This window comes from Penicillium samsonianum, assembly GCF_028829775.1.
Source record: "Penicillium samsonianum strain IBT 33392 chromosome Unknown utg000006l_segment0_segment0, whole genome shotgun sequence".
Classification (NCBI taxonomy): Eukaryota; Fungi; Ascomycota; class Eurotiomycetes; order Eurotiales; family Aspergillaceae; genus Penicillium; species Penicillium samsonianum.
In genome coordinates, this window is record NW_026643264.1 from 259629 (window position 1) to 272483 (window position 12855).

Consider the following 12855-nt stretch of genomic DNA (forward strand, 5'->3'; position numbering starts at 1 on the left):
TTCATCACGCGCCTAGCCGCGGGTCACCTGCCCCCAACTCCATTCGCATGCCATGCAACCCTTCGATGCGCCCTCGCAAGCAATTTAAGAGGCCATTTAGATTGCTTGAGCATCCTATAGATGTCGTTTCTGATAAAGAGACCAAGGTAGCAGCAAAGACAAACATGCAGCCTATTAGTGACACAGAGGCACCCCGGCATGAAGATACCTCATTCTGTCCCCGAGGGCCGAGCGAATTTATTGCCTCGCATTGACAAGAAAACTTTCCTGGAGCTCATGGATGGAAAGTTTGAGGACCAGTTTGACCATGTCCTGGTTATTGACTGCCGTTTCAAATACGAGTATGCGGGCGGCCACATCGACCGCGTCGTTAACTACGACGATAAGGAGAATCTTGTCGAGGAACTTTTCAAAGCCCCAAAGAGCCGCACCGCCCTAGTTCTGCACTGTAAACACTCTACCTACCGCGCTCCGATCATGGCCAGGTATCTCCGTCATCAGGACCGCGCCATCAATGTGGACACCTACCCCAATCTGACGTATCCTGATATGTACATTCTGAATGGTGGTTACAGCTCATTCTTCGCTGAGAACCATAAATTATGTCTCCCTCAGAATTACGTCGAAATGGCGACAAAGAGCACAAGATCGCCTGCGAGCGTGGACTAGACAAGATCAAGCAGCGCTCTAAGCTAAAACGTGCCCAGACCTTCACCTTTAGGAAACATCATTCTCCCGTGAAGGAGAATGGGATTACTGAGTGCCTCCGTTTCGGTGAAAACGACCACAATTATTTCCTCGACTTCGCCTCCTTCTCAGAAAGCCCAGTTCCTCATCAGGCTCCTGGCAGCCGGAAGTGTTCCTTCTGAATTGATTTTCAGATACCATTTATAGTGGCGCTGTTAATTCCATGCCTTTTATCTTCGCACAAGCATGATGTTTTCGGATGTGTACATCGCTTGTAATGCTTCTACTGTGGCCGTTCTTTTGCGTTTCAACTTTCGACTCTCGGAATAAGCTTTTGCTGTGTGCCCCCCTTGGTGCCACGAGCTCTCCTCTCTTTTGCCCTAAGCCCAGAGGCAACAAAACATACATAACCACATGCAGGTCTGGATGTAGAAAATTCCAAATAACAGCAATTCCAAAAAATCACGATATACAGCCACACCGCAAAAGTTTCCGTGATCCCGCTCCCACCTCAAATATATATCTCCCACCCCATACATTTCATTTAATTCCTGTATACATTAATATTAATTTAATACGATGAAAATAGTATATTTAAATGCGCATTTCATAGAGAATCTAGTAATACTATTTATATACTTTTAATATCTAGTATACCACCCCTGAGCGGCAATTACTGCCTCACACCTCCGATTCATGCTTCGAATCAACCCATCAAAGTAATCCTGACCTAGCTCCCCCCATGCCTTATGAATTAATTCCTGAAAATGTGTAACTAACTGCTCTTTAGTCCCTTCAAATTTATCTAGGTCAGGATCGAGGCGATCGATCATTTCTTTTAGCTTCGCCCAGGCATGTTCAATAGGGTTCAAATCCGGCGAATACGGCGGCCAGTCAGTAGTAGGAATTGCATTCTCCCACAACCACGCTTTAATGATTTTGGCCGTATGAATCGGAGCGTTGTCATGCGTAAAAATGCGCCCCGAATTCATAAAAAATTGAGGTAGGTTTTCTTCGAGGGTTTCGAGATATGATTGTGAAGAGAAGCCTTGTCGTGCGGAAAATGGATCGCGATTCATTTGATATAAATCAGAACAACCACTACCGAATATCGCTCCCCAAATCATAATTGAGATTTGTTTTGATTTCGAATAAGTGACCACATATTCTTTTTTCCATTTTTCGTTCCGGTGGTTTAGGTAGAAGACCCAACGTGCGCGCTTCCCTTTTCCAATCTCCACCGAACATTCATCGGACCAAACAATACGCTTCCACTCTTTCCACGTCCAATTCCGGTGCTGTAAAGCCCAAGCTAGACGTAGCGCGGCCACTTCAGATTTCAAGTAAGGTCTTCTCCGGGCTTTCCAGTGTCCGTATCCCGAGGATTTTAGTATTCGGAGGAAGGTATCGTCAGAAGCGGTTAAACCACTTTGCTCTCGGATTTCAGAGTAGAGAATAAAGGGATCACGTGTAATAATACGTATAGTCAAGCGTTTATCACTATCGGATAGAATAGGGGGGCGACCGAGGCGAGAAATCGTTTTTCCTTCAGTTCGAAGAGCATCTTGTTCGAGGGTATAGGTGATAGTGGAATGCGCCAAAATGATGTTCTGATAAAGTGAATTCAACTATTTTTCAAATACTTCAATATGGGACTCTACGGAACTATCATGAGACTCAAACCAGTTTTGCCAACCAAAGTTTAGGGGTACGGACACGCATGCAGGCTACCAGGAAGAAGTGTCTGTCGTTTACCTTCGCGCATTATCACAGGCTGACATGGTCGTAACTGTTGTTGATGAGGTCGATGTTGATTGAGATGCCACTGATCGTGATGAACTTGTAATATGTGCCAAATCGGTCGCAGATGTAGCTTTTTGTGCCACCCCCGCGGCTGCAAGTTGGGCTTTACAAGAGGAACCTATTGTTGCGACAAGGGAACAAATTGCCTGGTTTCCCTCTTTATCCAACCAATAAATCTGTAGTGTGTTTGCGTCTTCATGGTAGGTAGCAACGAGCCACGCAGTCGTGCAAAGAGCCAAGATTTTTGGGTCTGATGTAAGCTCTATACTGTACGGGTCCACAGTAACACCGGTGCACCCAAAAACACCTTCGGCATAGATCTCCAAATTGCTACCCTTGCCCTGCTGAAGTGTGAAGGTTGGTTGTGTGAAACTTTGTTCGCGACCGAAAGCGTAACCTGCCCCGATGGTTGTGATGAGAACCAAAGAAAAGAAATGCATTTTAGTATTATATTCACCGTGGAGTATGGATACTATTTGGTTTGGGTGACAGTATCTCTACTTAAATATCCTTTCATTCTGTCAGATTAAGCTGGAGTTGCTCTCCACCATCAAAAATTATCGTCCAAATATAGTCAAAGTGGTAGGTGCAAAAAATGGACTATCTCGGTTACGGGACTTAGAGATTCCAAGGTTATTTTTAAGACCCGGTAATATCTATTTTTATCGCCCTAGGTGGACTGTTGGCGGCTTGCTCCCCATCTGGCGAATACAGTAACCTAGCGACCGCCTTCGCCTTCCATGTCGGGAACGAGAGAGAACCACTTTCGCAACTCTGAACCAATGAGGAATAGGAATCTTGATACTTGAATGTCCCACTCAGTTTGCGGCGATGATGAAAGGTTTCCAGCATTCTGGCATCCAAGAAGAGCTATATGAGCATCACGATTAAGCAAGGGCATTCATGGAAAGCGATCTCCTTGTTACTCGCTTACTTGGATGGAGTGAGGAAACAGAGTAACAGGGTTCAATGTACTCTCGTACCAAGTGAAATAGTTCTTGTATCATAGACCACTGCTGTGGGCTGAAGTCAGTCATTTCAACTCCCTCTTTATACCGCTTGCGCGTTGCTCATGCCTATTAGAGCTCGCTCTGCTGGTCCGTCCGACTCGCATTACAAACCCGACGTACAACTCAACCGGCATTTCCTCGGCCAACAGAGTATACTTGGGGATGCTCATCAAACTATTCCAACCCAACAGCGAAACCCAGAATAGATGATGTAACTTCGAGGCCGAACTGCTGGCCGACACCTACTATTGCTCGCCAGAGCAGTGAGTTCCAAGCCAATCGCTACTGCTACCGCAGTTCTTCTGGGGCCAACCTGTTTTATTAGCTATGCAGAAAGTAGAGTACTTCAAATACATGCGGGGAACCAGCACGTGCAAGGTCCCGAGCTTTCCCTGTATCCATGTTACCCAATGGCTCTCGAACATTTGATGTGAAGTTGGGTTATGTATCGCGCCATACATGTCAGCGCGTGAAGACGTCATGCGAGATGTAATTCTATGAACTAACTTTACAGTGGATAGATTGCATGTTCTTATTGATATAGGATGGGTTTAAAAGCCATCATTGAGTTAATTTGTTGCCTAAGTCTATTCTTGTCCCGCGGTAATTCTTCAGAGCCGACATAACATGTAACGAAAGCCTCCATCTGCGATTGGTGATGGGCCAACCTGCCAAGTTCTCCTCGACGCCGACACTGCAACTATGAAAACCCATCATCAAGCTGCGAAAGCTGGCAGAGGTCGAAAATATTGATTTCTGTTGCTGGACTTGATTTGGATGCCACCGAAGGCTCTAAGTGACTTGAGTTTTTGTCTACGAGCGACTGGAACTTCTCACACCTGTTGGAGGATTAGCCGGCAAAGTATGCATTAGGAAGGATTTGTGTATGTACATGATCGTGAGCTTCCTACACGTTTCTTGGAGGCCCTTTTGTATCTTCTGTACATTATTGCCCTGTTGTCCGCCTATGTCAAGCATAGACTCAATTGCCTTCAAGCGAGCTTCAAATTGAGCTTCGAATTCGTTGTAGGAGTCTGACTTTAGGGTTTGATGGCGAGGATCAAACCTAAAAAGTTTTGGCTCCGGTCCAAGCTGAGGAATCGCATCAATTTTTCGTTTGGGAACAGGTACAAACTGAGGCAGCGAACGACGAGGGTGCCCGTAGTAGCATTGGGAAGGGTCCAAAGGCCCAGCCATCTCGAATCTTGACAGTGGAAATCTTGGGCTCAGATTGAACTCTTTAAGACAGAAGGCCTACTCAGAAAGTAGTGAAACACCCGCTAGATGTTCCATAATTAGCATCAACAGAGCCTGGGCCGCGGTTCTAATTATAGCAAGTTCTGAGAGGCTGCATACGTACGTGAGGAGACTTGGCTTCAAGAAGATTGACAGTCTTCTAGACAGCAATATCTGGAAGGCAAGTTTTGATAGAGTAGAGAAAGTACAGTAGTTCCGGGAATCGGTGTCACCACCTACACTCTCTCATTGTCTCTCAACCCATAATGCCAAGACATAATAGTCTGTTCTGGGAAAATTCCGAACTACCCCTCTCGATACACGAAGTATCGTATTGTATAAGCGATGAGCATAACAAACATATTTGTACTTACTGTACCTCGGTGCCCCTCTTTGCCCCTCTTCTCAAAGACCACCAGCATTGGGCATCCCTCTGGCGATCTCCGCTGTGTAACGAGGCTGCAACTCGCCGTTGCTTTGCTCTAATCAGACCGTGTTTTTTTATCTTTAATAAACCACGAACTATTCCTATATTCTCGTCTGGGTGGCCACTGACTATCGCCATGGCTGATACGCTCTCGATCGCAGCTGGGATTGCCGGATTCCTCTCGCTTGGGATCCAAGTTACGCAAGCTTTGGTCGATTTTTATTCTGTCTATAAAAACTAAGACACCGATTGTGCAATGATCACGCAAAATATCGAAAACCTCCAAAGTACTTTGCGATCCCTTAAAGTCGCAGTTCAGCAACAGCAATCTCAGCGTCGCGGTGAAGAGTTACTCGAAGAAATCGATACGGCCAGGAAATCATCATGGAGCTCCACACAGAGTGCCATAAATTCCACGCAGAGTTGGCTACCGGCTTAAAAGGTCGTGTTCAAGCTGCTAGACGACGCGTCGCCTATCCATTTCGGAAAAGCACAATACAGAAGATCGAAGAGGATATTGGGGAGATACGTGATAATTTGTCATTCGCATTAGACGTCTTAAAGCTCAAAAGCCATAGTCGGATTGAAGATGACCTATCAGAAGTCAAGTCGCTTCTGGGGCGGACAAACAAGAGTCAAATCTCTCTCGCCATCCGTGCTTGGCATATGGCTCCAGATGCATTTTTGAACTATAATACTATATACGCAAAACGTCATCCAAACACTGGCCTGTGGCTGGTTAATGGCCACCAGTTTACGAATTGGCTTATGGAACGCAGTTCTTTTCTTTGGCTCAATGGGTTCGCAGGATGTGGAAAGTCCGTTCTGTGCTCAATTGCAATACAACATACGTTTCGTACGATGAAACATAAGAATGGGGTAGGAATCGCATTTTTCTACTTCTCCTTTAACGATGAGACAAAACAAGATAGTCATGGCATGTTACGCGCATTGCTGTCGCAATTGTCGGTGTAGTTCCAAGACGGCGAAAACGAACTGGAGCAACTCTATACACTGTTTAAGTTAGGCACTCCTTCCGTGGAAATGTTAAACCAAACCCTTTGGGGGTTTCTTGACCAATTCGAGGATTGTTATATTCTACTCGATGTATTAGACGAGTGCCCCCTAGGCTGCGACAGAGAAGGTGTCCTAAACGTGGTATAGGCGATTCGAGATTGGAGTTTACCCGGTGTTCATCTCTTGGTAATAAGTCGTGACCAGCTCGATATCCGACGATCTTTGAACGCTTCTTATGACTGTGACATTTCGATGAAGAATTCGGGAATCGACTAGGATATCTCGGATTTCGTCTTTTATGAGCTCGATAAAGACAAAAATCTCTAGAGGTGGAAAGCGCGCTTCAGCGAGATCTAAAAGGAACTAATCCAGTCGGCATAGGGAGTGTAAGTATTCCGCTACAACAAATTAGATTTTAAAATTCTAATACTTTAGTAATGTAATATAGATTCCGATATGTGGAATGTCAGCTAAACGCATTTCGAAGGGCCCGGAACCGAAACCAACTTGACGAATGTCTACACTCTTTGCCTCGGGATCTAGATGGAACTTATGAGCGAATACTCTGCAATATCGACGAAATCTATATTGAGGATGTGCGACGTATATTGACGGTGCTCTGTCTCTCTATCCGACCACTGACAATCGATGAACTGATCCACGCTTATACGGTTGAGCTTGGTGAATCACCGTATCTTGATAGCGAAGGCCGATCTTACGAGTAAGATGATCTTATTGATATCTGTCTTGGGATTGTAGAGATTGCGGTAGCCGAGAATCGAAGAGGGCAGACTATATCGACCGCTCGTATTGCGCATTTCTCTGTCCAAGAGTATCTTCAATCAGACCGCATACGATAGCAGAAGGCAGAAAGATTCGCGATTTAGAAGGAGCCGGTAAGCACTGAAATGGCCCAAATTTGTCTTGCATATCTCCTATCCCCAACGCTATTAAGTGGAACCTTGACCAGAGTAAAGCTCTGAGGGTTCCCTCTTGCTCACTTCGCTGCCATACATCGGTACCACTACTACGAAAGGTCTGGCACAGGGAAGGCAAAAGCTGAAAAACTGTTGTTGAGGATCTTCTAGGATGTGGCGCATTCCTTCTTGACCTGGGTTAAGTTGCATGACATCGACCGCCGATGGAATACAGGAATATGGTTTGAACGTGGAGTGGATGATATACCTTCTCCTATATATTACGCAGCCTTGTTGGGGTTAGAATCCACCCTGAAAAGCATCTTAGCGGTTTGTGAGAGGGATATGAATCCATTAGATACAGTCAATCGCCAATGTGGGGTGTATAGCAATGCACTTCAAGCCGCATCAGTCAGAGGCCATAAAGAGGTGGTCCAGGTGCTTTTGGATCGAGGTGCCGATGTCAATGCGCAAGGTGGATTCTATGGCAATGTGCTCCAAGCCGCATCATATCAAGGCCATAGAGAGGTGGTGAAGATGCTGCTAGATTAAGGTGCTGATGTCAACACCCAGGGAGGGGAGCACTGCAGTGCACTTCAAGCCGCATCAGCTACTGGCCGAAACGAAGTAGTGCAGATGCTGCTAGGTCGAGGTGCCCGCCTTGACGCTGAGTGAGGTTGGAGAGCTGAGTTCCGGTAATGTACAGATAAAAATTCAAATGTCTAGTGAAACCGACTCGTCTGCTACTGTATCACTCCAGCTATGCTGTCCCTAGATAGAGCTGGGATTTTATTAATGGTCGTAATATGGTTATTCAGCCAAAGCTGTAACATAATGCAGGCATCTTCAAAATCTGTTGCTTTAATGAAATGCTAACACATATGAAAAATGCTAAAGGGAAGTTCGATAGAATGGTAATTAGCAAAGAAGATAGTAAATAACTACATGTTAACACGGCCGATGTATCTTGAAGCTGCGTGCAAGAAATACGTCCAGGAGAAATTTTGAAGAAGTACTTTATACACTCATATTCTGTGGCTGATATCGCAAACTGCAAAATGGCAAGAATCAGATTGTTCAACTGATTTGCATTCAGAATTCCAAATCCCTGCGCCTTCAAGTTACCCAAAGGTGATTGAGTGTAACTTTACGTTGCAGTACGGTATAGGTCACGTTCTGGGATTATCATTGCTCCGTCACTATTCTGGATACAGGTTAGTGGTCTTGGCAACAGGGTTTAGGAACGAACCGAAGAGTGGAAGTGGTGACACCGGTTTCCGGAAATACTGTAACAGCCTCTTAATGTATGTGGCAAGACTTCTTGACTAGGATGGCCATGATGTCTTCAATTCGGGGTTTGCGTTGGAGTAGAACACTATGTCATCTGGGTTAGCTTGACTGATTTTCGTCCACCAGTAGAGACGCTTGCAACCACTGTACATAACGTGATTACACGCGTGGGCCTAGATCGCAGAAAGGCATTCATTATTATAACGATATAGTTGATGAAGAACTCATGGAATGGTGGATTGGGACACAAGATGGTTGGCCTGCTAATACAAAGATCAAATGGGACTCGAAGCATCAGTCAGAGTCTTAGAATGAATTTGATCAGGTCGCACATAGCTCCGATGGTGCACCTAAGGTGATGTGCAAACGATGTAGAGCAATCTTAGAGCATCCTCAATCCCTATTATCAGAAACAACAGCACGCCAAGGGACCTCTACAATGGGAAAGCATCTCAAAGGTGCTAGCTGTACCAAGGCAGATAGACACGTACCCAGAAGTCGGGTATTACTCAGTTAATAAAGACTGCCGTGAGTCTATATCCTTTAATATTTATACTATACAAATATCTTTTCTTATAAGAACCGGGATGCTCTCGCACAGAAGACGTTTAACCAGGAAGTCTAGGAGGACCAGGTACTCGAATTCCTTACGGTCGCCCCCTCCCATTCCGGTTGATTGAGCACCCTTAATTCCATGAATTGGTCGCACTTACACACGTAGCGAATTCCCTCCCTAGAATTCCATCTGCGAAAACAATCAGAGACCGCCTTCAAAGCACAGCAAAAGAGCGCCAACAGAGTATCCTTTGGAGGCTACCTTCTAGTGCAAAACTATCTGTCGCACTTGATTACTGGACCTCGCCTTTCGCCCAGGCTTTCAAGGCAATTACTAGCTATTTAATCGACGAAGACAGGCAGTACCGTGAGATCCTTCTTGGATTCGAACCTCTCACGGAACGCACTGTTGTACAAACCTTAGTATCGTGCTTACGGATGTTCTTAAGAAGCATAATATCAAAGGCGGGGTGCTTGCAATCACAACCAAACATTGATCAAAAGTCTCCAGCAAGCAATGACAGATGGTACCACTATTGTCCGAGTTCCACGTATTGCCCATGTTCTCCAGCTAAGTCTAAATGAGTTGTTTGGACATATGAAGGCTAGCCCGGTGAACGAGTCATCTGAGACTCAGTGAACCGAGGCAGCGGCCTCAGTCCGCGCGCAAAAATGTGAGGCAACAAAAGGGCGAGATTATCAATACTCTAAGTAAGGTCGATTATATCTAAAATCCTAGTATTATTACCGTTTCTTATACTTTTACTAACTGTTTTCATAGGTTCGAAACCTCACTATTTACATAAATGCTAGCACTCAGGGACGGGATGCATTTTACGACCTTCAGACCTAATAAGCTAAACTTGCGCCATTAAAAGAGGTGAATACGCGATGGAATTCTATCTTTCTTATGCTCCGACGTGCAAAACGGCTCCGCGCTTTTCTTACACCGTTCTATGATGAGTATGAGCGATCGGATCTCATATTAGACGACGAAGAATGGCTACAGATCGAGTATCTTCTTTAGATTACCCAGCCATTCTTTGAATTCATCATCGAATTATCAAAGACAAAGGATGTCACTACCTGTCATGTTTTCAAGATCTATAACAAGATCTTTGAGCACCTTGAACAATCCATTGCCCAACTCCGACGTAAAAGCATTGCCTGGAAAACAAATATTCTACAAGCCCTCGAGGCCGCACAGCAGAAACTACAGCAGTACTACGCCGAAATGGATAATACCAGAGGTGATCTTTATGCAATTGGGATTATACTTGCTCCTGGGAACAAGTTTCGGTTCTTTCAAACTGATAAATGGGAAGAACAGTGGGCTCGGAGGTATCGAAGTAGCTTTGACGGCTACCTTACGTAAGGCGCGTCTAATAAACACACAAACGGCTATGCCATCACAGTCTTCAGCTAAATCGGGGTCTCCCCTCGATATGATACTTGGGAGTAAGCAGTCTTATAATACATCGCGTGATGAGCTTACGCAATATCTTGATAGTGGTGAGTACAAAGCTCGATTAATGATATCATGGAGACAGTACTAATATATTATAAATACTATTGATATATCCACCCTTTTGTTCTGGAAAGATAGCCAGCATCGATTCCCAGCTCTTGTAAGCGTCGCCCGGGATGGTCTCTAAATCCCAGCAACTGGCGCGGTGTTGAAAGTCTATTTAACTCTGCCCGTGATGTCTGTTACTGCTGTCGAAGTAGGCTTAATGCCAACACCATCTAGGACTTTATGATGTATCTATATATGTCGAGGTTTGATTTCGGAGAAGAACAGTTTACGTTCCAGAGACCCACTCGATTCTCTTCTATCTAAGTGTAATGGAAGTATACCAGGCCATTTTTCTGTATATCTATTTTTCACGTGTATCATGGCCAACGGGATCACCCAAATCAGCTTTATGTGCTCGCATAAGCTGGGGACAACCACGAATAGCTCGTCGCTTTCGGGAATACTTGGCATTTTGAAGCTCAGTCATTTTCTCAATTCAACTCTACCAAGGCCCGCACCCGAAGTGCATCCCTAGCTCTACACTTTAATACTGGAGACAAGAAGCAATTAGGTCGGAACGTGTGGTATTTACAAATAATCGAAATCCACAAATTACTATTAATTTGTTCGGCGAGTGAAGAAACGATGGTGTTTTGTCCCGGGCTACTGCAGAGACCCACCCGCCCTTGGATCTACACCCTGGCATTCCTTAAGAGGCTGGGCTTTTCGTACGCAATTGCCAAACAGCCAGAGCAAGCACTATACCCTCATGCACATGGCTCAGATAACCATTTATAGTTGACTACCAGATGAATTAGTTTAACCGGATACCCCCGCCATTTCTTTAGCCATACGCCAAATCAAACATCTAGAGCTCGTTACCAAGTGCCAAATTTCGAACATTGGCAGCTAGCACAGGCTGCTCTACCTATAAACAGTTAAGTTCGACGGTACCCGAACGCCTATTAAACTCAACTATACGGCGAATCTTTAGGCGATTTGGCCTCTTAAAATATCTAATGAAAAAAAAGATACTAATTAGAAGGGCCTTTACTAAGAAACGTCTTCGATATACTAAAAAATGGTAGCGCGAAAGCTTTCAAACGTGGATCTTTTCAGACGAGTGTTCGGTGTACGGAACCTCGAATGTTAGACTATAATAGTACTTCCGTTTTTAGCCGGAGGGCTTCCGCCGTGATCTAATGAATATCAAGGCCTACGTGAAAGATATTTCGTAAACGGTTTGGGGTAGAATCTAGGTTAGAGGTCGTATACCGTTAGTGATTATAGAGCGGGATAAAGATTCACCTTCCGGGAGAGGTTATACTATAAAGTCATATATATTAGCCCTCGAAAAAAGTCTAGTGACTTTCAATACCCCCTATACTATCTTTTAGCAAGATAACGTAAGAATTCATATAGCAAAGGAGATATAGGAGTGGTTCGAAACGTACGGGATTCACGTCGAGGATTGACCTCCACACTCACCTGATTTAAACCCAATTAAACCGGTATAGCGGTGGTTAAAATTGATGCTTTTTAGGCTCTTTCTAGAGCTTATTGAAATGGGAAGAAGCCTATCTGATTGGCAGTATTTCAAAGAGTGCCTAGTCAAGGCCTCGGATGCGATTCCGCAGGTGAAGATTGATAGATTGATATTAAGCATGGGAATATACATAATATTAAGCGAAAAATCAATTGTGCGGTTATTAATTAGTAATATATATTTTACTGAACTTAATTATCGTATTATATGGTTGTGCAGAGCTGTACAAAGTAGATATATATATTTGATGGGGGTAGCCGAAAAATGTTGTGGGAAGATACTTTTGACTAGTGTCTGTAGTTCAAAGGAGATACCTAGCAGGCAGATTGTATACATATTGCACTCCCTTGTGGGAGGTTTTTAATTGTACTACTCGTGGTCCATTTAATGCCTTGAATATAATTTCACCATCTGAATGCTCCATTATTTTCAATGGTAGTCGCAGGTTCCCTATTCACAGCCGTGTCAGTGAACATATAAAATACCGAGGGAATCCTGGTACGTCTCCACATGGAGCGATGATCTGAACAGCAGGCCACCTTGGGTCTTTGCGTATGTTGTTCTCGTTAAACAAAATTGTCACCTTCTATCCGTCAACGATAGAAATTTTCAGAGAAGGCAGTCCTTTGTTCATCGACCCCTGACTAAGATGCGGCACAGGATTCCTAGAAAAGCCCAAATTGAGGATTCAAACAAAAGCTACATAGTAGAGGCTCCCTGTCAATCAAAATGCATGGCCAGCCACCAATGATCACGACTTGAGACCTGAAGAAAGAACGTATTGCAAATGTTTGCGCGACTGGATCACTTTTTGTCGGCCTAGACACAAACTCACTCGATTACCACAACTT

General features: G+C 44.5%; 2 protein-coding genes across 2 annotated transcripts; both read left to right on the plus strand.

The window, feature by feature from the left end:
• Positions 1-198: 198 nt before the first annotated feature.
• N7471_010328 (Cell cycle control protein tyrosine phosphatase Mih1) lies at positions 199-869 on the plus strand (the record flags this gene model as incomplete). The annotated part of the gene is made up of 2 exons (XM_057283047.1): positions 199-565; positions 616-869. 2 exons carry the CDS (start codon positions 199-201, stop codon positions 867-869), a joined length of 621 nt encoding a protein of 206 aa, XP_057132026.1.
• A 5609-nt stretch (positions 870-6478) lies between these two features.
• On the plus strand, positions 6479-7772 carry N7471_010329 (ankyrin repeat domain-containing protein; the record flags this gene model as incomplete). The annotated part of the gene is made up of 7 exons (XM_057283048.1): positions 6479-6509; positions 6553-6566; positions 6651-6901; positions 6940-7076; positions 7158-7216; positions 7269-7628; positions 7671-7772. 7 exons carry the CDS (start codon positions 6479-6481, stop codon positions 7770-7772), a joined length of 954 nt encoding a protein of 317 aa, XP_057132027.1.
• Positions 7773-12855: the final 5083 nt, after the last annotated feature.